This window comes from Ranitomeya imitator, chromosome 2, assembly GCF_032444005.1.
Source record: "Ranitomeya imitator isolate aRanImi1 chromosome 2, aRanImi1.pri, whole genome shotgun sequence".
Lineage (NCBI taxonomy): Eukaryota > Metazoa > Chordata > Amphibia > Anura > Dendrobatidae > Ranitomeya > Ranitomeya imitator.
Window position 1 is genome coordinate 247,976,137 of NC_091283.1, and position 26,775 is coordinate 248,002,911.

Consider the following 26,775-nt stretch of genomic DNA (forward strand, 5'->3'; position numbering starts at 1 on the left):
CTGATGACGTCACATTACATCATTCTTATCTATGGGAATAACAGATGGACAGATCTGGAGAGGTGAGGACTCTGGAAATGTCTGTAGTGAGATTTATTAATGTGTCTCTCCATTACCAGGATTACACAGTGGTGAAGAAGACCTCTAGTGATCGCTGTCAGGACCCTGTGTCTGAGGGATGGGAAAGACCCCTAAGCCCAATCACGGGGCCTCCACCTCACCCCCTGATCCATGAGGACATCAATGACCAGAAGATCCTAGAACTCATCTACAAGATGATTGAGCTGCTAACTGGAGAGGTGACACTGCTGGGAATGCTGGGACATTATACAGTAACACTATGAAGGGATCGGGGGATGACGGTATCATTGTATGTGTCAGGTTCCTATAAGGTGTCAGGATGTCGCTGTCTATTTCTCCATGGAGGAGTGGGAGTATTTAGAAGGACACAGAGATCTGTACAAGGACGTCATAATGGAGGTTCCCCAGCCCCTCACATCTCCAGGTAATAGACAGGACTAAATACACACGGCCTATAATTATCTGTATGTAAAGAATGAATTCACTCCCTGTATGTGTTTCCCCCAGATCTATCCAGTAAGAGGACAACACCAGAGAGATGTCCCCGTCCTCTTCTTCCACAGGACTACAAGCAAGAAGATCCCAATGCTCCTCAGGATCATCAGGTAGATGGAGAGAAGGTGTCAGGAGATCTCCCCTATGATGTGTAGCCGTCGGTGAAGGTCTTTTGCTCGGTCTTGTTTTATCCACCAGTATTATATGTTTTATACTTGTTTAATGAGAGCGGTGGAGATGGCAGGATTAGAGCTGATCATAGATGTGACTTCTCCATCTGTCGGTTACTTTTACAATATTTGTTTCAGGGTGAAGATCTGACCCATATTAATACTACAGAGACATATGTGAGGGGGGATGAGCGGTGTAAAGAGGAGATTCCCACATATGGCTACCCGGGTGAGTAGTGACCACTAAATGCAGAGAGGTCACAGATTCCCCTCAGTCACCGGCTGTGGCTGCTTTATCGGTGGTGTAGTCCGGCCGTATTACCATAATCACCATTTTGCCTCTAGACCACAACATTCTCCTCAACCCAAAACTGTTCTAATGACTTTGGTCATTGAAAGCCCTTTTCTATAGATCTTACAATTTGGTAGATCCACCTACTCCCTGGGTTTAGGAGACGCTGTTACCTGCCCAGATCTGTGAACTATAAAGCCAAATGACAGCGTACGTAGGATGTGCTGACAAGATAGAAAATCACTTAAAGAAAAATATTATGATGGTCCTGTAAGAGAAAGCGGAGGGTAATGATGCTGTTGGCGTCCTAGAACCCTGAGATCTTATCGGAGGAATCTCCCTTCTCTCCCTTCTGTGCTGCTGAATGTGATCATATGGTCCCTACAAGACCAGGTCCAGTCTTTCTGGCCAAACTTCACTTTTATGATCGACAACATTAAATTGAAGTCTTTGTTATGGGGGACTTCAACTACCCGGAAATAGATTGGGGAACAGAAACCTGCAGTTCCAGCAAAAGTTATCAGTTTTTGACAACTATGAGAGACAATTACCTTTCACAACTGGTTCAGGACCCAACAAGAAGGGGTTGTGGTGGTTGAACAATGAAGACTTGCCTTGTTTGGTCGATCTTATTTTTAAAGTGTGTGGCAAAGTCCTCAGCAGAGATGAGGGAGGTTGGAGGGGGCAGTGGGGAGAGTAAAAGGTTTTGAATAACTGTTTGGGGTTGTAGGATAGGGAAGATACGAGGGTTGTGAAGTAGACCTGTTTAGCAGAGGTGAGAGCAGATTTAAAAGCGAGTATTGCCTGTTGCCTTCTCACAATACCCTACATACGATTGTACACTACTCTCTGGGCACATGGCAGTGTTCAGAAGGGAAGGAGCGCCATTTAGCTGTTTGAATGCAGATCTAGCTGGAATAGTTTGCAGATATAATGTATTGGGAGCAATGTTCGTGGTCAACTGGCAGCTCAAAAGATCTCCACCATGAACATGCTTGGCACTATCTTTGCTTTCGATATCCCAAGGATCGCCTTGCTCTTCGCCCTTTAACCCCTTCACGACCTGTGACACAGCGTATGCGTCATGAAAGTTGGTGCCAATCCAACCTGTGACGCATATGCTGTGTCACAGAATGATCGCGTCCCTGCAGATCGGATGAAAGGGTTAACTCCAATTTCACCCGATCTGCAGGGACAGGGGGAGTGGTACTTCAGCCCAGGGGGGTGTGGCTTCGCCCCAATGGCTACGATCGCTCTGATTGGCTGTTTGACTTTCAACAGCCAATCAGAGCAATTTGTAATATTTCACCTATGAAAAGTGAAATATTACAATCCAGCCATGGCCGATGCTGCAATATCATCGGCCATGGCTGGAAACCCTGATCTGCCCCACCGCCACCCTCCCCAGTCCTCTGTTTTGTCCCGTACTGTAGTCCGCTCCTGTCTGCTCCCCCCATTCTCCTGTCCACCCCCCGAGCTCCGATCCCACCCCCTCATACTTACCGGGCCGCTGCGTATTCGTAGCAGTGTTCCATCAGGTTTACAGTACCATGTAAACCTATGGAAAACCAAATCCGCTGTGCCCATGGTGCAGAAAATACCACGCGGAAACGCTGCGTTGTATTTTACGCAGCATGTCAATTCTTTGTGCGGATTCCGCAGCGATTTACACCTGTTCCTCAATAGGAATCCGCAGGTGAAATTCGCACAAAAAACACTGGAAATCCGCGGTAAATTCGCAGGTAAAACGCAGTGCCTTTTACCTGCGGATTTTCCAAAAATGGTGCGGAAAAATCTCACACGAATCCTCAACGTGGGCACATAGCCTTAGGGTTAGGGTTGGAATTAGAGTTAGGGTTGCAATTAGGGCTAGGGTTGGAAATAGGGTTAAGATTAGGCTTGTGGTAGGGTTATGGTTAGGGGTGTGTTGGGGTTAAAGTTGTGGTTAGGGTTGGGATTAGGGTTAGAGTTGGGATTAGGGTTACAGGTGTGTTGGGGTTAGGGGTGTGGTTAGGGGTGTGTTGGGGTTAGGGCTGTGATTAGGGTTATGGCTAGAGTTGGGATTAGGGTTAGGGGTGTGTTGGGGTTAGTGTGGGAGTTGAGGGGTTTCCACTGTTTAGGCACATCAGAGGTCTCCAAACGCAACATGGCGCCACCATTGATTCCAGCCAATCTTGCGTTCAAAAAGTCAAATGGTGCTCCCTCCCTTCCGAGCCCCGACGTGCAACCAAACAGTGGTTTACCCCCACATATGGGGTACCAGCATACTCAGGACAAACTGGGCAACAATCATTGGGGTCCAATTTCTCCTGTTACCCTTGCGAAAATAAAAAATTGCTTGCTAAAACATAATTTTGGAGGAATGGAAAATTATTTTTTAATTGGGGGTTCAAAGTGCTCACCACACATCTAGATAGGTACCTTGGGGGGTATAGTTTCCAAAATGGGGTCACTTGTGGGGGGTTTCTACTGTTTAGGCACATCAGGGGCTCTACAAATGCAACGTGAGGCCCGCAGACCATTCCATCAAAGTCTGTATTTCAAAAGTCACTACTTCCCTTCCGAGCCCCGACGTGTGCCAAAATAGTGGCTTACCCCCACATATGGGGTATCAGTGTACTCAGGACAAACTGGGCAACAACTATTGGGGTCCAATTTCTCCTGTTACCCTTGTGAAAATAAAAAATTGCAGGCTAAAACATAATTTTTGAGGAAAGAAAAATGATTTTTTATTTTCACGGCTCTGCATTGTAAACTTCTGTGAAGCACTTTGGGGTTTAAAGTGGTCACCGCACATCTAGATTAGTTCCTTGGGAGGTCTAGTTTCCAAAATGGGATCACTTGTGGGGGAGCTCCAATGTTTAGGCACACAGGGGCTCTCCAAACGTGACATGGTGTCCGCTAAAGATTGGAGCCAATTTTTCATTGAAAAAGTCAAATGGCGCTCCTTCCCTTCAGAGCCCTGTCGTGCGCCCAAACAGTGGTTCCCCCCCACACATGGGGTATCGGCGTACTCAGGACAAATTGTAAAATAACTTTTGGCGTCCAGTTTCTCTTTTTACCCTTGGGAAAATAAAAAAAATTGTTGCTAAAAGATCGTTTTTGTGACTAAAAAGTTAAATGTTCATTTTTTCCTTCCATGTTGCTTCTGCTGCTGTGAAGCACCTGAAGGGTTAATAAACTTCTTGAATGTGGTTTTGAGCACCTTGAGGGGTGCAGTTTTTAGAATGGTGTCACTTTTGGGTATTTTCAGCCATATAGACCCCTCAAACTGACTTCAAATGTGAGGTGGTCCCTAAAAAAAACGGTTTTGTAAATTTTGTTGTAAAAATGAGAAATCGCTGGTCAAATTTTAACCCTTATAACTTCCTACCAAAAAAAAATTTTGTTTCCAAAATTATGCTGATATAAAGTAGACATGTGGGAAATGTTATTTATTAACTAATTTGTGTCACATAACTCTCTCTTTTAACAGAATAAAAATTAAAAATTTGAAAATTGTGACATTTTCAAAATTTTAGCTAAATTTCCATTTTTTCCACAAATAAACGCAAAAATTATCGACCTAAATTTACCACTAACATGAATCCCAATATGTCACGAAAAAACAACCTCAGAACCGCTAGAATCCGTTGAAGCGTTCATGAGTTATTACCTCATAAAGGGACACTGGTCAGAATTACAAAAAACGGCCAGGTCTTTAAGGTCAAAATAGGCTGGGTCATGAAGGGGTTAACACCATTACATGGATCTGGACTTACACTAGGACCCCTAGGCTTGGACCATGGTGTTACCTGCTATTCTGTGGTATTAGATGGCAAGAAGAATAGTCAGGTAGCTGGGTCAGAACCAGAAGGACAGAATACAGAATCAGAAGACACAAGAGTAGTCAGTAAACGGGCCACGGTCACAACAGGAAACAAATACACAAGCCGCAAGCTGAGCACAGAGGACTGAACCAGAGGAGAACAACGCTGTTTCTGGCAGATTCCGACCATGTGCTTTGAGCTTTAGTAGGGTGTGGTACTTTCCAATTGGCTGAATGTAGGGAGCAGATTACTCCAGCTGGACAGCAGGAACAGATCCCAGATGAGATTGGACACACCGTATGCAGAAGCCCTAATATGACTAAATGACAGAAAACCAGAATAGTCAAAATCCCCATAAAGTGATTCCATTTTATAAATTAATTCACTGAGGGTTATAATCTATACATATGTGGTCAAAATTGTTGGTACCCCTCGTTTAATGACATAAAAATCCACAATGGTCACAGAAATAACTTGAATCTGACTAAAGTAATAATAAATATAAAATCTATGAAAATGAACAAGTGAAAGTCAGACATTGCTTTTCCACCATGCTTCCACAGAATGTAAAAAGATAAAACTCATGAAATCGGCCTGGACAGAAATGTTGGTACCCCTGAAAATAGTGTGACAAAGGGACATGTTAAATCGCGGTGTGTCCACTAACTATCATCACAGAGGTCTAAAGTCTTAGAATCAGTGAGTGGCCGGTATATAGGGCTACAGGTACTCACTGTGCTGTGTGGTGACATGGTGTGTATCACACTCAACATGGACCAGAGGAAGCGAAGGAAAGAGTTGTCTCAGGAGATTAGAAAGAAAATTATAGACAAACATGTTAAAGGTAAAAGTTATAAGACCATCTCCAAGCAGCTTGATGTTTCTGTGACTACAGTTGCATATATTTTTCAGAAATGTAAGATCTATGGTACTGTAACCAACCTCTCTGGACATGGCCACAGGAGTAAATTGATGGCAAATCAAAGAGATGGATAATACGAATGGTAACAAAAGAGCCCAGAAAATGTAATTCCACACCAAACATAAAAAAGGGGGTGGACAAAAGTATTGGCACTGTTCGAAAAATCATGTGATGCTTCTCTAATTTGGGTAATTAGCAGCACCTGTAACTTAACTGTGGCACCTAACAGGTGTTGGCAATAACTAAATCACACTTGCAGCCAGTTGACATGGATTAAAGTTGACTCAACCTCTGTCCTGTGTCCTTGTGTGTACCACATTGAGCATGGAGAAAAGAAAGAAGACCAAAGAACAGTCTGAGGACTTGAGAAACCAAATTGTGAGGAAGCATGAGCAATCTCAAGGCTACAAGTCCATCTCCAAAGACCTGAATGTTCCTGTGTCTACCGTGCGCAGAGTCATCAAGAAGTGTAAAGCCCATGGCACTGTGGCTAACCTCAATAGATGTGGACGGAAAAGAAAAATTGACGAGATTTCAACGCAAGATTGTGCGGATGTTGGATAAAGAACCTCGACTAACATCCAAACAAGTTCAAGCTGCCCTGCAGTCCGAGGGTACAACAGTGTCAACCCGTACTATCCGTCGGCGTCTGAATGAAAAGGGACTGTATGGTAGGAGACCCAGGAAGACCCCACTTCTTACCCCGAGACATAAAAAAGCCAGGCTTGAGTTTGCCAAAACTTACCTGAAAAAGCCTAAAACGTTTTGGAAGAATGTTCTCTGGTCAGATGAGACAAAAGTAGAGCTTTATGTCAAAGGCATCGACATAGAGTTTACAGGAGAAAAAAAGAGGCATTCAAAGAAAAGAACACGGTCCCTACAGTCAAACATGGCAGAGGTTCCCTGATGTTTTGGGGTTGCTTTGCTGCCTCTGGCACTAGACTTCTTGACCGTGTGCATGGCGTTATGAAGTCTGAAGACTACCAACAAATTTTGCAGCATAATGTAGGGCCCAGTGTGAGAAAGCTGGGTCTCCCTCAGAGGTCATGGGTCTTCCAGCAGGACAATGACCCAAAACACACTTCAAAAAGCACTAGAAAATGGTTTGAGAGAAAGCACTGGAGACTTCTAAGATGGCCAGCAATGAGTCCAGACCTGAATCCCATAGAACACCTGTGGAGAAATCTAAAAATGGCAGTTTGGAGAAGGCACCCTTCAAATATCAGGGACCTGGAGCAGTTTGCCAAAGAAGAATGGTCTAAAATTCCAGCAGAGCATTGTAAGAAACTCATTGATGGTTACCGGAAGTGGTTGGTCGCAGTTATTTTGGCTAAAGGTTGTGCAACCAAGTATTAGGCTGAGGGTGCCAATACTTTTGTCTGGCCCATTTTTGGAGTTTTGTGTGAAATGATCAATGTTTTGCTTTTTGCTTAATTCTCTTTTGTGTTTTTTCATTTAAGACAAATTAAATGAAGATAATAATACCAAAGAATTTGTGTTTGCAATCATTTTCAGGAAGAAACTGAATTTTATCTGACAGAATTGCAGGGGTGTCAATACTTTTGGCCATGACTGTGTATATATATGTATACTAGATGGTGGCCCGATTCTAGCGCATCTGGTATTCTAGAATATGCATGTCCACGTAGTATATTGCACAGCCCACGTAGTATATAGCACAGCCACGTAGTATATTGCCCAGCCACGTAGTATATTGCCCAGCCACGTAGTATATTACCCAGTGACGTAGTATATTGCCCAGTGACGTAGTGTATTGCCCAGTGACGTAGTATATTGCCCAGCCACATAGTATATTGCCCAGCAACGTAGTATACAGCACAGAGCCACATAGTATATTGCCTAGTGACGTAGTATATTGCCCAGCCACGTAGTATATTGCCCAGCCACGTAGTATATTGCCCAGTGACGTAGTATATTGCCCAGTGATGTAGTATATTGCACAGCGACGTAGTATACAGCACAGAGCCACGTAGTGTATTGCCCAGTGACGTAGTATATTGCCTAGTGACGTAGTATATTGCCTAGTGACGTAGTATATTGCGCAGCCACGTAGTATATTGGCCAGTTACGTAGTATATTACTCAGCCACATAGTATATTGCCCAGTGACGTAGTATATTGCGCAGCCACGTAGTATATTGGCTAGTGATGTAGTATATTGCCTAGTGACGTACTATATTGCACAGCCAAGTAGTATATTGCCTAGTGACGTAGTATATTGCCTAGTGACGTAGTATATTGCGCAGCCACATAGTATATTGCCCAGTGACGTAGTATATTGCCCAGTGATGTAGTATATTGCACAGCGATGTAGTATACAGCACAGAGCCACGTAGTATATTGCCCAGTGACGTAGTATATTGCCTTGTGACGTAGTATATTGCCTAGTGACATAGTATATTGCGCAGCCACGTAGTATATTGGCCAGTTACGTACTATATTACCCAGCCACGTAGTATATTGCCCAGTGACGTAGTATATTGCGCAGCCACGTAGTATATTGGCCAGTTACGTAGTATATTGCACAGCCACGTAGTATATTGCCTAGTGACGTAGTATATTGCCTAGTGACGTACTATATTGCACAGCCACGTAGTATATTGCCTAGTGACGTAGTATATTGCGCAGCCACGTAGTATATTGCCCAGCCACATAGTATATTGCCCAGTGACGTAGTATATTGCCCAGCTACGTAGTATATTGCACAGCGCACGTAGTTTATTGCCCAGTGACGTAGTATATTGCCCAGTCACGTAGTATATTGCACAGCCATGTAGTATATTGCCCAGCGACGTAGTATATTGCCCAGCCACGTAGTATATTGCCCAGCCACGTAGTATATTGCCCAGCCACGTAGTATATTGCCTAGCGACGTAGTATATTGTGCAGCCATGTAGTATATTGCCCAGTTACGTAGTATATTGCCCAGTCACGTAGTATATTGCCCAGCCACGTAGTATATTGCCCAGCCACATAGTATATTGCCCAGTGACGTAGTATATTGCCCAGCCACATAGTACATTGCCCAGTGACGTAGTATATTGCCCAGTTACGTATTATATTGCCCAGCCACATAGTATATTGCCCAGTGATGTAGTATATTGCCCAGCTACGTAGTATATTGCACAGCCCACGTAGTATATTGCCCAGCCACGTAGTATATTGCCCAGTGATGTATATTGCCCAGTCGCGTAGTATATTGCACAGCCACGTAGTATATTGCCCAGCGACGTAGTATATTGCACAGCCATGTAGTATATTGCCTAGCGACGTAGTATATTGCGCAGCCACGTAGTATATTGCCCAGTTACGTAGTATATTGCCCAGTCACGTAGTATATTGCCCAGTCACGTAGTATATTGCCCAGCCACGTAGTATATTGCCCAGTTACGTAGTATATTGCCAAGTGATGTAGTATATTGCACAGCGGCGTAGTATACAGCACAGAGCCACGTAGTATATTGCCTAGTGACGTAGTATATTGCCCAGTGACGTAGTATATTGCCCAGTGACGTAGTATATTGCCCAGTGACATAGTATATCGCACAGCGACATAGTATACAGCACAGAGCCACGTAGTATATTGCCCAGCTACGTAGTATATTGCCCAGCCAGGTTTGTCACAGGTTAAAACAAAAAGTAAACATATGCTCACCTTTCCGAAGGCCCCTTGTAGTCCACGGCAGCTTGCGGTCCCAGGGTTGGTATCAGAGCGCGCGACCTGTGATGACGTCGCGGTCACGTGACCATGACGTCATGGCAGGTCTTTCTAGCGCACGTGCGCAGGGCCTGTGATGACGTCGCGGTCACATGACCGTGACGTCATGGCAGGTCCTTCTGCCATACAATCTTTGCCACCGGAAACTGCAGTGGAAGATGGCAGCCGGCGGGAGCGGCTCAGCGGACTACGGAGGGTGAGTATAGCAGGTTTATTTTTTTTAAATTATTTTCAACATTACATTTTTTACTATTGATGCCGCATAGGCAGCGTCATTAGTAAAAAGTTGGGGACACACAGGGTTAATAGCGGCGGTAACTGAGTGCGTTACCCGCGGCATAACGCGGTCCCGGAGGGGCGTATGTGGGCGACAGGCACTGACTGCAAGGAGTAAGGAGTGGCCATTTTCTTCCGGACTGTGCCTGTCAATGATTGGTCGCGGCAGCCATGACAGGCAGCTGGCGAGACCAATCAGCGAATGAATAACCGTGACAGAAAGAAGGACAGGCAGACAGAAAGGCGGAAGTGACCCCTAGACAATTATATAGTAGATATATATATATCTATATATATATATATAAATATATATATATATAGATATATATATATCTATCTATATATATATATATATATAGATAGATATATATAATGTTTCATTTTGAGCATTATTGTATATATCATATTTTTAACACATGTATGTAGTTTGTGTACCACATGTATGTGTGTTTGAGTCTCTAGTCACATACAATTTTGAATTTGAGGTTATGCTATCTATCTGTCTTTACACGAACTGGACTTTTAAGTACCATCATTCTTTATTATGGATATATATTTCTACTTCGCCACATTGGGGGACACAGGACTATGGGTGTATGCTGCTGTCACTAGGAGGCTGACACTAAGCTGAGACAAAAAGAGGTTAGCTCCTCCCCTGCAGTATACACCCTCATGCTGGCTTCCAGAGACCCAGTTCAAGCTTAGTGTCTGTAGGAGGCACACTGGATTTAATTCTTTCCCTTTTTTTATCGGACGAAGGGGCGACGGAACCTTTCAAGGCTCCGATCTCCCCGAACCAACAACAGGCGAGCACGGGAGTTTACCCCTCCGTATCCTCTCCTGCGACGTGGGATGCCACTGCCTGAGCTGATATTTTGAGGCGACGGGCCCTTTCTAGGGTCCGATCTCCCCCCCCCCCCCCCTTACAGACGAGCACATGTAGTGTTCTCCACGTATCCTCTTCTGCAGCCAGGTCTTTTTTGCCGTACATCTGCCCTGCCCACCAGGTTTTCCCTCGGCTGCTCATAGGCACTCTGCATTGTGGCGTCCGTGCAGCTCCCACTGCATCACCACTGAGAAAGCGGATGATGGAAGGAGGCAGACGGTTCCTCTCCACCCCCCTCTCATGGGGATGGTGGATAGAGGCTTCCCCAACCCTGCACCGTCCTGCTCACCCTGGGCACAGCTCACCAAGAAGCTTCCTGCAGATCCCCTTCGGGGTAAGTGCCACAGGGAGGAAGCAGTTCTGCGGTTCCGGATGGCTCCCTCTTAGCAGCGGCGTGCTTTTCCAGGGTCCCCATAGTTTCCAGCGCTCAGCGGCTGCGCGCCGGTCCGAAGCCGCAAATTTAGCCCCCGGCTTTGGCCTAGCACAGGCCGCATCCCAACAGGCTCTGCCCACCTTTCGCGTCATTTTGTGGCTCCGCCCCCTGGTCCTGGCGCTTCTTGCTCTTCGAGAATACCCTCCCAACTCCCGGCGGCCATCTTTCTTCCTTCTCTGCACGCCGCAACTCCAACTCTCCCAGCCGCAGCTCCACTCCTCCACGTGCAGCGCTCTGAACGCCGGCTGTCGCCCCTGCAGCACCGCCGCCGCCTCTCTCTCTGCGGGACACAGGACCACCGGTAAGGAGACCACGTCAGGTTCTCCCTTGCAGCGTCGCCCTCGCTTCCTTAGTTTATTGACCCTGTGGTCTTACATTAGGGTACATCATGTCCCAGTCAAAGACCAAAAAGTCCTCAAAGGTGCATACTACATTTTTTTCTGCGTGTACCACCTGCCAGGTTCCACTTCCTCGGCCTCCGAGTTCCCCCCTCTGCTCAGCCTGCGATGCCCCAAGTGCCCAGGAGCCCTCCACCGCCGCCGACCCCAGTGTATCTAGTACCCCTGAGTGGGTCGCATCACTGTCACAGTCCGTGGATTCTTTAGCCAAAGCTATTAAATCCCAATTCAGGACCCCTGTGGGGAGCGGGGCAATCATTTTCATAGGTTAAGAGATCCCTCCGTAACAGGGGAATCGTCGGCCAGCAGGGGCCGCTCTCTCCGGAAAGAGGCTCGGTCATCCAGAAAACGGATCCGCACCACCTCCCCTGAGCACTCACCACACCAGTCAGCCTCTGGTAGCTCCACCTCTCGCTCACCCTCTTTAGGGGCTCGTAGCGATCACGACTCTCAATATGAGTCTGATGCATCCTTAGACCCGGATGGTCCCTCATTGAGGCAGTCAATCACGCACTTAAAGTGGACGATGACCCTAATTCTGCTCCGGACCATTCAGTCTCCTTTACTAGAACCAAGCGTCCCCATAAGACGTTCGCCTCTCACCCAGATTTCCTGGATATAGTCAGGCGACACAGGGAGCGTCCGGATAAGCGTTTCACGGGCAAAAAGGCCCTGGAATCGAATTATCCCTTTTTCGCAGATCTCGTTAAAGACTGGACGGAATCCCCACTAGTAGATCCTCCGGTTTCGCGCCTAGATCCGTTCCGGATGGTGCTTCAATTAAGAATCCCACAGAACGCCAGCTAGACTCCCTAGCTCACTCAGTTTATGAAGCCTCAGGTTCCTCCCTATCTCCCTCCTTCGCCACGGCTTGGGTTGCCAAGGCAATGGTTTCCTGGGCAGATGCCCTAGCAAAATCCGTTCAGTAACAGGATCTCCCGTCTGAGGTGGCGGACCTTGCTAAACAGATTGCCATGGCTGGAGATTACGTGATGTACGCATCTCTCGATGCAGCGGACTGTGCAGCAACTGCGGCTTCGAACGCCATCACCATCAGAAGAGCTATCTGGCTCAGAGAGTGGCACGCAGATTCCTCCTCAAAAAAGTCTCTGATTTCCCTTCCATTTCAGAGCGGGCGTCTTTTTGGAGAAAAGCTAGACCAGCTTATTTCTGACGCCACAGGAGGAAAGAGCAAGTTCCTCCCCCAACATAAGCCCAAAGCTGCTTTTCAGCGCCAACAATATTTCCGCTTTCGGCCCTTTCGTAGCAGTCCATCCTGGTCCAATCCTGCTGCCTCATCCAGATCAGACCGATCCGCTCGCTCAGACAGAGACTCTCGACCCTCTTTCAGGCCGAACCAGTCCTGGCGAGGAAAGCCTAGGCAGCCCAGAACCAGAGGGTCCAGGCCTGCCAGATTCCCTTCGCAATGACTCGAGAACTATTCCAGTCGACACTTCCAAAGTAGGCGGACGTCTGCTTCTTTTTCAGCAAGCCTGGCTCTCCGTCGTCCACGACGAATGGGTCAGGGATCTGGTGTCATCTGGCTACAAAATTGAGTTCTCTGCCTTCCCTCCAGCACGGTTTTTTCCCTCTCGTCTCCCGAGTTTGGGGGCTCAGTCTCGCGCCCTTCATTGCGCCATTCATTCCCTCCGCCAAAGCGGGGTCATTGTTCCGGTTCCGGAACACGAGAGGTTCAGAGGCTTTTACTCAAACCTCTTCGTCGTGCCCAAAAAAGGACCGGAAAGTGCGCCCCATTTTGGACCTGAAGCTCCTAAACAAGTGCGTAAAAGTACGGCACTTCAGGATGGAATCTCTCCGGTCGGTCATCTCCTCGATGGAGAGAGGAGAATACCTGGCATCTAGACATCAAAGATGCCTATCTTCATATCCCAATATTCCCGCCACATCAAACGTTCCTCCGTTTTGCCATCCTAGAGGACCATTTCCAATTCACGGCGTTACACTTCGGTCTTGCCACGGCGCCCAGGGTATTCACAAAAGTCATGGGGCGGCTGTCATGGCCATTCTTCACTCTCGAGGAGTGGTCGTGTTGCCTTACTTAGACGACCTCATAAAATGTCCGTCTTATCAGGCCTGCGAAGCAAGCGCCCGTATTACCTTGGATTCTCTTTCGCGCCTGGGCTGGTTGATCAACTCAGACAAGTCCTTCCCCGTTCCTTCCCGACAGATCTCTTTCCTAGGAATGATCCTGGAGACCTCAAGGGGACTGGTCTTGCTTCCTCGGTCCAAGGCCCAAGAGCTTCAGCAAGGAGCTTGGACGCTCTGCCATCCTTGCCCACGACCCATTTGGTTCACCATGAAGATCCTGGGCAAAATGGTAGCCGCAATAGAAGCGGTCCCCTTTGCTCAATTCCATCTCCGCCCCTTACAACAGGCTCTGCTGGACAACTGGGACAGGAGTCCCTTATCCCTCGATCGTCCATGCCCTCTCCCCGCGGATCAGGCAATCCCTCACTTGGTGGACCCTGGGACCATCTCTCCTCCAGGGGAAGTCTTTTCTCCCGATCTGCTGACTAGTGGTAACTACCGATGCCAGTCTCCTCGGCTGGGGAGCGGTGTTTCTTCACCACTCTGCCCAGGGGCGTTGGACAATTCGGGAGTCGGGGCTCCCTATAAACATCCTGGAGATTCGTGCGATCAGACTCGCCCTGAGACGCTTTTACCCCCTGCTCGCGGGTCACCCAATTCGAGTCCAATCGGACAATGTCAAAGCGGTGGCATATATAAACCAACAAGGGGGTACCCTCAGCAGGGCGGCGATGCAGGAAGTCTCCCACATTCTTCGTTGGGCCGAAGCCAACCACTCCACTATTTCCGCGGTGCACATTCCGAGCGTCGAAAACTGGGCAGCGGACTTTCTCAGCCGTCAGGGCCTTGCCTCGGGGGAGTGGGAACTCCATCCAGAGGTTTTCCGGCAAATCTGCCTTCGCTGGGGGACCCCGGACGTGGATCTGATGGCGTCCACATTGTACGCCAAGGTTCACAATTTCATAGCACGTTCTTGGGATTCCCAGGCTATCGAAGTGGACGCGCTGATATCCCCGTGGCATCAGTTCCAATTCCTGTACGTGTTCCCTCCGCTTCCCTTACTTGCCGAAGGTGATCCGGAAAATCAAGACGGAGGGGGTTCCGGTCATTCTTGTCGCCCCGGATTGGCCACGTCGCACCTGGTACGCGGAGCTCGTTCAGCTCGTATCCGACGTCCCCTGGCGGTTACCAGACTGCCCAGATCTGCTTCGCCAAGGGCCGATCTGCCACCAGAGCTCAGGGGCCCTACGTTTAACGGCGTGGCTGTTGAAACCTGGATTCTAACTTGAGCTGGTTTCTCTCAGCAGGTCATTCCCACCATGATAAGTGCTCGCAAGGCGTCTTCCGCTTCCATCTATCACCGCACCTGGAAAACCTTCTTCTCGTGGTGCACGCTCCGAGGTCGCCCTCCGCTCGTTTTCTCAATCCCTTGCATTTTGGATTTCCTTCAGTCCGGCTTGGATTCCGGCTTGGCGCTGAGTTCCCTCAAGGGTCAGATCTCAGCGTTATCCGTGTTATTCCAACGTAGGATCGCTGCCAACCTACAAGTCAAGACCTTCATTCAGGGAGTTTCCCATGTGGTACCCCCCTACAGAATGCCGTTAGAGACCTGGGATCTCAACTTGGTTCTGGGGGTTTTTCAGGAACCTCCGTTTGAGCCTCTTCAGGACATTCCGCTAACTGTCCTCTCCTGGAAGGTTGCCTTTCTTGTAGCTGTGACGTCTATCAGACGGGTCTCAGAATTGGCCGCTTTATCCTGCCGGGCTCCTTTTCTTGCCTTCCACCAGGACAAGGTAGTCCTACGCCCATCTCCGGCCTTTCTCCCTAAGGTGGTCCAACTTTTCACCTTAACGAGGACATCATTCTTCCCTCTTTCTGCCCGCAGCCAAAACACAGGGTCGAAAAAGCCCTTCATACCCTGGACGTGGTACGGGCCCTTAGGAGGTACATTTCCAGAACGGCTCATTTCCGAAAATCGGACTCCCTCTTCGTTCTCCCGGAGGGTCACAGAAAGGGTTTGGCTGCGACTAAAGCCACGATAGCCAGATGGATTCAGTCTGCTATCCAAGAATCCTATCGGGTCAGGGGTAGACTTATCCCGGCGGGGATTAGAGCACACTCCACTCGGTTGATGGGTGCTTCCTGGGCCATCCGGCACCAGGCAACGGCGGAGCAGGTTTGCAAGGCCGCAACGTGGTCCAGCCTTCATACTTTCACAAAGCACTACAATGTCCACATTCATTCCTCTGCGGATGCGGCCCTTGGCAGACGTATTCTGCAAGCGGCCTTCGCGCATTTATAGTCAGATGGTACACGGAGTTATTTGGTTGTATTGTTCCCCTCCCAGGGACTGCTTTGGGACGTCCCATGGTCCTGTGTCCCCCAATGTGGCGAAGGAGAAATAGGGATTTTTATGTGTACTCACCGTAAAATCCTTTTCTCCGAGCCACTCATTAGGGGACACAGCACCCACCCTGTTAGCCTGTTCGGCTCTTTACCTTTTTCGGTTTTTGACTTTCTTTGACATGTTATACTCTGTTACATGATATATTGTTATTATTCTCCTACTGCTTTTGCACTGAGCTGGGTCTCTGGACGCCAGCATGAGGGTGTATACTGCAGGGGAGGAGCTAACCTTTTTTTGTCTCAGCTTAGTGTCAGCCTCCTAGTGACAGCAGCATAACACCCATGGTCCTGTGTCCCCCAATGAGTGGCTCGGAAAAAAGGATTTTACAGTGAGTACACACAAAAATCCCTATTTTTTTTATCTCATTGTTTTTAAAACTGTTATTTAACAATAAAATCATATGATAATAATATTGAAATATATTCTTTGGACTTTCTGGTCGGTCTTTATTCTTCTTCTTGGTGGTATTGACATTGGAAAATAGGTAGATGCGTAAATGGTCACTACACCAACAGTTGAATTCGCAGTGGGGTGTCATTTCCAAAATGGGGTCACTTCAGGGGGGATTCTTCTGTTATGGCACTTTTGTGAGCCGCTATGTGCCAGAACAACAGAATCTCCCCTGAAGTGACCCCATTTTGGAAAATGACACCCCTCTGGGAATTCTTCTATGGATGTAGTGACCATTTCCACTACATGGATGATTTCCAGAAACATGTAGTGGACGTTTTAGAGCAAAAATGTCATTGTAGTGCCCAATATATTGTGCCCAGCTTGTGTCTCTGGAGACATCCCCCACCTACCCCCGGAAATTAAGTCAGCTCTACTCAGATGTGTCTGTCACTAAATAAACCAAATGCTTGAATGTCAAAACAGTTTAAAAATGTGGTTCTGTGTGGAAGATTATAAATCTTATGAAGGCATAAGTCCGGCAATGATGGGCATTGTGGGCAATAATAGCGGGTATCATGCCTCATTCCTCGCTTGGAACATACACGACATCTTCTCTGGGGGTCCTTTCTTGTTTCAGTTGCTGGAAAGAGTGCAATTAAATGTCCTTCAGTGAGTCTTCTGACATCTTCAGATTCTAAAGGATTGGCGGGGACAACATTTTCAAAAAGATTTTCAATTACCTTTTCCTGACAAGGAAAGTATCTGCAATTTCCGGCATTTTTGTATAACACATAAGAATTATATGAGGCCACCTGAAACAAATAAATGACTAACTTTTTATACCAGGTATATGATTTTTTTGATACCCGGTATGCCTTTAGAACGTGGTCTGCAAGGTCCACACCCCCCATGTATTTGTTGTAGTGAATGACAGACACAGATTTTGGAGTAGTGGATCCCTGTTGGTCTGCAGTGGCCCTTGTGGCATCTGTGTGGATCGAGCTCAGGATAAAAATATCTTTGTTATCCTTATACTTAAGGGCAAGCAGTTCTCCATTGTGTAAAGCCCCTGTCTGCTCCTTTCAGAACTTTTCGTTGACCAATGATTGTGGAAACCCCTGACAGTTTTTGCGAATGGTCCCACAAGCCCCTTTTATGTTCAACCAGACTTTTAAATAGGGGTATGCTGGTGTAGTACTTGACAACATACAGATTGTAGCCTTTTTGTAATAATGGAGTTATCAGCTCCCAAACGGTTTTTCCAGATGTCCCCAGATAAGTACGGCATCCTGGTGGGTTTAGTTGGCTATCTTTCCTTCATAAATTCAAAAAGCTGATGTGTATCCTGTTGAATTGTCACACATTTTATAGAGGGACTCATCAATGGAAATGTTTTCTGTTGGGGTATAAAGCTTTAAGAATTTTTCTGTCAAGTCTTCTATGATGGGTCTGATTTTCAATAGTCTGTCATGTTCTGGAGCATTTCTTTTTTTTTTTTTTTTAAATTCTTTATTTAAGTTTTCAATAAACAGAAATAAAACAGGTTAAAGTAAACATTCACCAAGAAATACAGATATTAGTTATTTTATAATATGTCTAAAGATATTCAGGACAGCTGAATTATACGTATGTGTTCCTTAGACGGTGAAGACAATTGAGCTTACAAAACTTAGAGCAAAGTTTCAGGACTGCAAAGAACTAGCCCTAGATACAGTACAAGTTATAAAAGAAATTCGTAAGGCTAGAGGGTGTGACGAGAAGGATTATATTACCGCTGATAAAATTGAATTCAGTTGAGGAGGAGAAGTGGATGGCAAAGAAAAAGGCTGGAACATGCAAAAAATAGAGTCGGGACGGTCAACGCGTCTTGCTAAAGAAAAAATAAGTTGGAAGGAATAAACAGAACTCCTGGTAGGGAACTAGTAGATGAAGTCCTCAGGGGGGATCTTCCGCCCCAGATCCAATATTAGGGGATGAAAACTCCTCCCACGGAAGCCAAGAAGCCTTAAATTTCTCGTGAGAGCGTGTTTCCCAACTAGACAATTCCTCCAAGCGATATAAGTCTTGGACTTTGAGGGTCCATTCTTCTAACGTTGGGGGGGGATGTTTTTCTCCAGTGCATTGAAATCAAGTGTTTTGCGGCCGCTAATAAAATGGGTAGTAAGTCATGTTTCTTTGGGTTAAAGGAGGAAGAAGGAAGAGAGAGCAACACCTCCTGGGGAGTTATGTTCTGGAGCATTTCTAAGCAGGCATTGACTCTTGTCGTTAAAATGCCAAAATCTCATGAGCATTTCATAACGGGTCCTAGGAAGAACGGCAGAAAACATTAGGGTGGCTTGAACAGGGCAGTTGGACCAATAGGACCGAATGCTAATTTTTTTTAATAAGCCCCATAGCGAATATAAGTCCTAAAAATGTAATAGGATCTTGGATTCTGGCTGATGAATTGGGACGCATATACATTTATTTGTAGGACAGTGTGCTCTAGCAAGCTAATAGAAAACTCTGAAGTGACCAAGTTATTGAGGAGACAATTGAGAAAAGCCTACTTCTTTAGCCTAACCCTAACTTTAGAATGAACCCTAACTTTAGCCTAACAGTAACTCTAACTATAGCACTAACCCTAACCTGCCTTCTCTGTTTTTTAACTTTATAACCAGATCGCTGACTGACACAGCTGTTGCCAGCAGCACTTCTAACACTGTTTCTCCTCTAATCTCTCACTGACAAAGATCTGAAGAGAAACAGCGTTTTTATCAGGCAGATCGCCCGGGAAAGTTGGTTGCTACAACAAACTTTCCTAGTGATTTGTCTCATTGGCTGGTGTGACGCTGATGTCATCAGGACCTGAACCAATCAGGTCTTGATGAGGTCGGGTGTCACACAGGAACTGTTGTGCGCCGGAATCCCCTCGTTATAAGGTACGTGGGGGTCCCGATGAGCACAAAACTGCCGACCGTAGACAAACGGTAGCTAAATGCCGGCGCTAGCAGGGCTTTGTGCAGCGCCACCGTTTATCTACGGTTGGTGGTCACAAAGCGGTTAAGTTAAGGGTACCATAATTTCTGTCCAGGCCTATTTCATGAGTTTTATTTATTTATTTTTTTTTAAATCTGTGGAAACCTGGTTGAAAAGCAATGTCTGACTTTAATTTGTTCATTTTCATAGATCTCTTATTTATTACTTTTGTCAAATTCAAGTTATTTCTGTGACCATTGTGGGTTTTTCAGTCATTAAACGAGGGGTACCAACAATTTTGACCAAGTGTGTAGGAGGAGTGAATATTTTGACTCCACAGCCATTTTCCGGAAATTAAGACTCGGTGGATGTTGGAGAGTGAAAATTACACATTTGCCATTGTATTACCCAGCACAGATTGTGCTCCAGGAGACACACACCGCAAATTAAGTGGATTCTTCTCACTATATAATATTGCTAAATACAGGGATCCTAAGGCTATGTGCACACGATGCGGATTTTGCTGCGGATTTTTCCGCAGCGGATTTGGAAAATCCGCAGTGCAAAATCACTGCAGTTTTCACTGCGGATTTTCACGCGGTTTCTTCTGTGGATTCCTCTGCGGGTTTTCAACTGCACTTTCCTATTGGTGCAGGTTGAAAACCGCTGCGGAATCCGCAGAAAGAATTGGCATGCTACTTCTTTTTTTCCCGCAGCGTTTCCACACGGAATTTTCTGCATCATGTGCACTGCGGTTTTTGTTTTCCATAGGCTAACATTGTACTGTACACCGCATGGAAAACTGCTGCGGATCCGCAGCGTCAAATCCGCTGCGGATCCGCAGCAACAACCGCAACGTGTGCACAAGCCCTAAATGTTGTTTGAGCACACTGCAAGACTCAGAAGTGAGAGCGGATTTTGCTGGATTGATTTATAGAAACTCTGTTCCTTTTCAACAGCCTTTGAGCCACTAATAGTGTGGAAACCTCTGTTTTTCCATTGACCGATGATGAACCTGAGTGGGAACTTGTTTTTTGTGAGATGAGAATTGGTATTATTTTTGCCTACATAACATTGATTGGTTTCTTTTTATTCGATATATGGAAGGCAGAATGAACAAACAGTTGAACACCACACACTACTAGTTCATCCAACAAGGTTTTCTATTACACTGTTAACAGTCATTGTCTTAGTAAATAAAGTTGTACATAGCTTGCCATTTGTATGGAGTTTAAGCAGAAATGTTCAATAATATAAAACTCAAGGATATTGTGTTAAAAAAAAATTGCTTATCTTAGCAGATGACTGTACCAGGAGATCAGAGGGACAGTTGACATCTCCAATGTTTAAATCTGATGATCTTGAGATCCTACAAGATACAACTGAAGTGATTGCTGTTTCTCCAGATATATCATCATCAATTCACACCAAAGATCTGTCATCTGATCCTATGAAACAGGTCCCATCTTCTGATTCATTACTGACTGCTAAGGAAAATCAAAGTCACAAAAGAGGCAACAAAAAACAAACTGCTCCTAAAGCAAAGAAGTCATTTTCATGTTCAGAATGTGGGAAATGTTTTCACCAGAAAGGGAATCTTGTTATTCACCAGAGAATCCACACAGGGGAGAAGCCTTTTTCCTGTTCAGAATGTGGGAAAAGTTTTATCCAGAAAGGGAATCTTGTTATTCACCAGAGAATCCACACAGGGGAGAAGCCATTTTCCTGTTCAGAATGTGGGAAAAGTTTTAACCAGAAAGGGTATCTTGTTATTCACCAGAGAACCCACACAGGGGAGAAGCCTTTTTCCTGTTCAGAATGTGGGAAATGTTTTACACATAAATTTTATCTTGTTAGTCACCAGAGAACCCACACAGGGGAGAAGCCTTTTTCTTGTTCAGAATGTGGGAAATATTTTAACCAGGAAAGGAATCTTGTTAGTCACCAGAGAACTCACACAGGGAAGAAGCCTTTTTCGTGTTCAGATTGTGGGAAATGTTTTAACCGGAAAAGGAATCTTGTTATTCACCAGAGAACGCACACAGGGGAGAAGCCTTTTTCCTGTTCAGAATGTGGGAAATGTTTTAACCAGAAAGGGTATCTTGTTATTCACCAAAGAACCCACACAGGGGAATATCCTTTTTCCTGTTCAGAATGTGGGAAATGTTTTACCCAGAAAGCAGATTTAGTTACTCACCAGATAACCCACACAGGGGAGAAGCCTTTTACCTGTTCAGAATGTGGGAAATGTTTTAACCAGGAAAGGAATCTTGTTAGTCACCAGAGAACTCACACAGGGGAGAAGCCTTTTTCATGTTCAGAATGTGGGAAAAGTTTTATCGAGAAATGGAATCTTGTTATTCACCAGAGAACCCACACAGGGGAGAAGCCTTTTTCCTGTTCAGAATGTGGGAAATGTTTTACCCGGAAAGCAGATTTGGTTACTCACCAGAGAAGCCACACAGGGGAGAAGCCTTTTACCTGTTCAGAATGTGGGAAATGTTTTATCCAAAAATCAGATTTGGTTAGGCACCATAGAACTCACACAGGGGTGAAGCCTTTTTCCTGTTCAGATTGTGGGAAATGTTTTAAATGGAAAGTGCTTCTTGTTAGACATCAGAGCAGTCACACAGAGGAGAAGCCTTTTTCATTTTCTTAATGTGGGAAATATTTTAATTGAAAATCAAATGTTAATAAACATCAGAGACGTCACATAGGGGAGAAGCCTTTTTTATGTTCATAATGTTGGAATAGTTTGAACCAAAATTGAATCTTCTTAAATGGGTTGTCTCTTGTCATTCCTCGTGTTTGCTGACAAAAGGGTAAAACTAAACTTTATTAATTCCAAATGTAAAACTATACCGATAATTCACCCCTTGAAGGTTAGTCAGTAGGTGACTAATAGAAAAAACATGCACCTCACAGTTCAGTATATAGAGTGAGGTGACATATAAACACTCACTCTCCAAGCCTCTCATTTCTACGTGTTTCATCAACCTCACCAACGGCGACTCATCAGGAGACTATTTAATATTGACCTATATTCAAGAGAGACTAGACAAAAAAAATGTATCATGTTATCCGAAACAGTCAGAAAACCAGCCACATTTTGGCAGATCCCAGACCTCAAACTATATACTTCGTAAGTTTATAAGCCACTGCAGTGTCCGGAATAGATAGGTTGTGAAAATACAGTACAGTATAATTCTTGTGTTTTTTCTCATATGGGGACTGCCCCAGTTTGGTATTGTAACAGCTGTTAATTAGTAGTGCAGACAAATTGTCCTGGACAAAACTCAGTTTTCAGACGGCCCAATATGTACCACTCGGAAAAGTTACCTGCTCCAAAGATCAATAGCAGCTTCTAACTAGTGGCCATGCTGCGGTCTGTCAAGGAATGCAATATCGTTATAAAGGCTAGGGATGTGTGCAATCATAAGACATGAGAAGGACAGGACAGCAGCCATTTTACATCATGGCTCCATTACGAGGGACACGGATCTATCATTCCATAGGAAAACAACCTAGGGGTTTTCAGCCTCTGTTGCAAGAATACAGATCTGCTCCATTGACCATCATTGAACCATGGATACGTTTGGAAAAGCCAGGTTCTGATCCTCAGATCAATTGGCCTTGTACCTTGTACGGACTCAATGGACTGTCATCTTCCTACGCTTGTCGTGACCTCTTGTCTGTGTGCGTGCCACAGGTGGAGTAACCAACACTGGAATATGAAGCTAAATTGTGATCCTCATATCAACTGGCCTTGTATTTACTGGCATTTTCCTACGCTTGTCATTACCTCCTCTGTGTGGGTACCACAGGTGAGGTAGTGACCCTGGAAGATCTGTAGTCACAGCTGCTATTTTCCAGGTGAGTCAGCGGAAGGGCGAGACTCTGTAATGTTTAACATCTTGGGTACTGTGCTGTGACAGTTCTGTGTTATCTGCCTATTTTGTGGTACAATAAAGCATTGCCACACTGTTTTACTCTCACCCTGTGTTGCCTGAGTAGCGTTTTGCCCATGTTTAAAAGAGAGCAGGAGTTTGGCGAGATGATCCCTGGGTTCATGCCTTTTCGGCTAGCGGGCGGCGCTCATAGCAATCCAGCAGTGTCAACCATAGATTTCTGCTGGAGACCTCTGGTTGTCATGCCAACCCATCGGTAACCTGCGATCATGTGACGGGGTGACTGATGAGCGGGATTTCCGGTGCACTTGCTGACATGTGCCAGAAAAGATGTGATTCAGCGCTGGAGCCAACATTAAAGGGAAGGAGTCATACAGCTGCGTACATTTACGCCTGATGTCGGAAAGGGGTTAAAAGGGATTGTTTTAGGCTGGTTTCACACTAGCGTTCGGCAGAGCTGCGAATGAAAGCCTACTAACTCCGTGAAGCCCCGCCCACTGCCGCTCCTCTTCCTTCAGCTTCGCCTACGTCTGCATGTGTCCTTCATACCCTATCTTTAACATTTGGTACGCAGGCCATGCAGATGTATGCAGATGCTTCTGCATGCATCGTTTTGAAGCTGAAATGACCGCAACATGTGGAGTTTGATGCAGGTCAGCGCAGCGTCAAGACGACACATGCGGAGGCATCCGCATACATCTGCATGGCCTGCGTACCAAATGTTAAAATTAGGGTATGTAGGATGCATGCAGATGTAGGCGGAGTCATGAATCCCACCGTGCTGACACCAATATGTCACGAATCCCACCGCATATGTCAGGGATCCCACCACTCTGTCAAGGTTTACGTGGAAGATACCTTTATCATCCCCACCACTCACACCAATTTGTCATGAACCGGGGTTGTTTGGTTGCCCCTCGTTCCTTCTGAAGGGGATTTATCTATATCCCACTTCCCAGTTCAGCTTTGAAACTTGCAACTCTCTTGGCACCCCCCTTAACCTCAGGTCAGTCAGGGTACTGCATCTAGGGTAATTAGTCACCAGAAAGGCTGCCTGCTATGTATTGGTTATTGGGCATGCTGCAGCGAGGGCGATATAACTACTCCCACACAGGCGGGAATAATAATTATCAATCATATGCCCTCGTCGTGACATCACTGATTGGGCTGAGTTATGACATGCACTCTTCTTTCCACTCTTTACGTTTTGGCTTCACCAAACAAAGTCATTCCTGGGTGAAGGGAGCGGGGAACGAGTGGCTTGAATTCCAATGTGCTGCCAGCAGAGAAGGGAGATCGAACATGCAGCGGGTGACTGTTCTCTGTTCTTGGATGTGGCAGAGCTCAGTGCGCGATAATAGACAATCCACTACCTCATGTTCCTGACACCTCCCCTTTGGAATTTAGATTGTGAGCCTCATCGGGGACAGTGATGATAATGTGTGCAAAACTGTAAAGTTCTGCGGAATGGTTTAGCGCTATATAAAAATAAAGATCATTATTATTATTATTATTGGACTGCGCTACGGAGGCAGGACCTCTCAGTACATCTCCATGCGCAACTCGGCAGGTTCTCCCAAGCGGGACAACCCATCTGCATTGCTATGCCCCCTGTCAATTTTGTGTGTGACTGTAAAGTCGTACTGCTGGAGGGCAAGGCTCCAGCGTAGCAACCTTCCTTTGGTTCCACACATGGCTTGTAGCCAGTGCAGAGGGTGGTGGTCCGTCATCACAGTGAAGGTGCGCCCGTACAGGTAGGGCTGTAAACGTTGTAGGGTCCAGACTATGGCCAGGCACTCCTTCTCGATGGTGGAATAGGCCACTTCCCTCAGCAGAAGCTTCCAGCTCAGGTACAAGATGGGGTGGTCATGGTTCCCCGAGTTGACCTGGCTGAACACAGCACCGAGGGCAAACTTGCTGGCGTCAGTCTGCACCAAGAACAGTTGACTGCTGTCAACTGCTTTCAACACAGGAGCATTACACAGGGCTGTTTTCAACGCCTGGAAGGCCCCCTCACAGCCATTGGTCCAGTTGACTATGTGGGGTAGCTTCTTCCTGGTGAGGTCCGTCAAGGGTTTTGCCAGGCTACTATAGTTCTGTACGAAGGACCTATTGTACCTTGCAGTGCCCAAGAAGGATATCACCTCTTTCTTGGTCCTGGGGTGGGTGTTATGATCCGGTGACCTTGGAGCAGCATGAAAACTTTCACTGGAGTAGGTGGTAACTATACTGACCGCAAATCCTGATCTTAACACCGCAACTAGGAGTAGCCGTGGGGTGTACCTAACAAGCCCTAGACACCTCGTCACAGCCAGAGGACTAAATACCCCTAAAGATGGAAATAGGAATTCTACCTTGCCTCAGAGCAGAACCCCAAAGGATAGGCAGCCCTCTACAAATATTGGCTGTGAGTAGGAGAGGAAAGACACACACAGTCAGAAAACAGGATTTAGCACAAGAGGCCACTCTAGCTAAAATAGGAAAGGATAGGACAGAGTTCTGTGTGGTCAGTATTAAAACCCTTCCAAAAATATCCACAGCAGATTATACAAAAAATTCCTCCATCTAACTAAAGACGTGGAACGTATATCTGCAACTCCAGAGACTACTACACACAGAGCAGGAATACAATAAAAAAAACAAGCACACAGCTTGTGTCCCATAGAAAAAGAAACAGACACTTATCTTTGCTGAATTGGCAGCTAAGCAGGAGAAGCCAGACAGAGGTCCAAGACTTCCCAAGAAACATTGACAACTGGCAAGGACTATTGAGTCCTGCAAACCTAAATACCCCAGTCAGAATTGCAATGAGCAGGTACACCTGTCCAAGACTGCAGCCCAGGGACAACTGCATTACCACCTACAACCACCGGAGGGAGCCCAAAATCAGAATTCACAACCATACCCCCCCCTTGAGGAGGGGTCACCGAACCCTCACCAGAGCCCCCAGGCCGATCAGGATGAGCCAGATGAAAGGCACGAACCAAATCAGCGGCATGGACATCAGAGGCAAAAACCCAAGAATTATCCTCCTGGCCATAATCCTTCCATTTGACAAGGTACTGAAGCTTTGGCCTCGAAAAACAGGAATCCAAAATCTTCTCAACAATATATTCCAACTCCCCATCAACCAACACAGGGGCCGGAGGATCAACAGAGGGAACAACGGGCTCCACATATTTCCGCAATAAAGATCTATGGAAGACATTATGGATCGCAAAAGAGGCCGGAAGCGCCAGTCGAAAAGACACCAGATTAATAATCTCAGAAATCCTATAAGGACCAATAAACCGAGGCTTAAATTTAGGAGAAGAAACCTTCATATTAATATGACGGGAAGACAACCAGACCAGATCCCCAACCCGAAGCCGGGAACCAACACACCGACGACAGTTAGCAAAACGTTGAGCCTCCTCCTGAGACAACACCAAATTGTCCACCACATGAGCCCAAATCTGCTGCAACCTGTCAACCACAGAATCCACACCAGGACAGTCAGAAGGCTCAGCCTGCCCAGAAGAAAAACGAGGATGAAAATCAAAATTACAAAAGAAAGGTGA

At 46.2% G+C, this 26,775-nt stretch overlaps 1 protein-coding gene across 1 annotated transcript in view; it reads left to right on the forward strand.

Moving 5' to 3' along the window:
* Positions 1–23,300, forward strand: part of LOC138662902 (oocyte zinc finger protein XlCOF6-like) — a 41,268-nt gene extending 17,968 nt beyond the window's left edge. The window contains exons 3-7 of the mRNA XM_069748901.1: positions 120–299; positions 382–505; positions 589–686; positions 885–975; positions 20,606–23,300. Of these exons, the coding sequence (XP_069605002.1) occupies positions 120–299; positions 382–505; positions 589–686; positions 885–975; positions 20,606–21,966 (1,854 nt within the window). The 3' untranslated portion in view covers positions 21,967–23,300. The remainder of the gene's footprint in view (positions 1–119; positions 300–381; positions 506–588; positions 687–884; positions 976–20,605) is intronic.
* Positions 23,301–26,775: the final 3,475 nt, after the last annotated feature.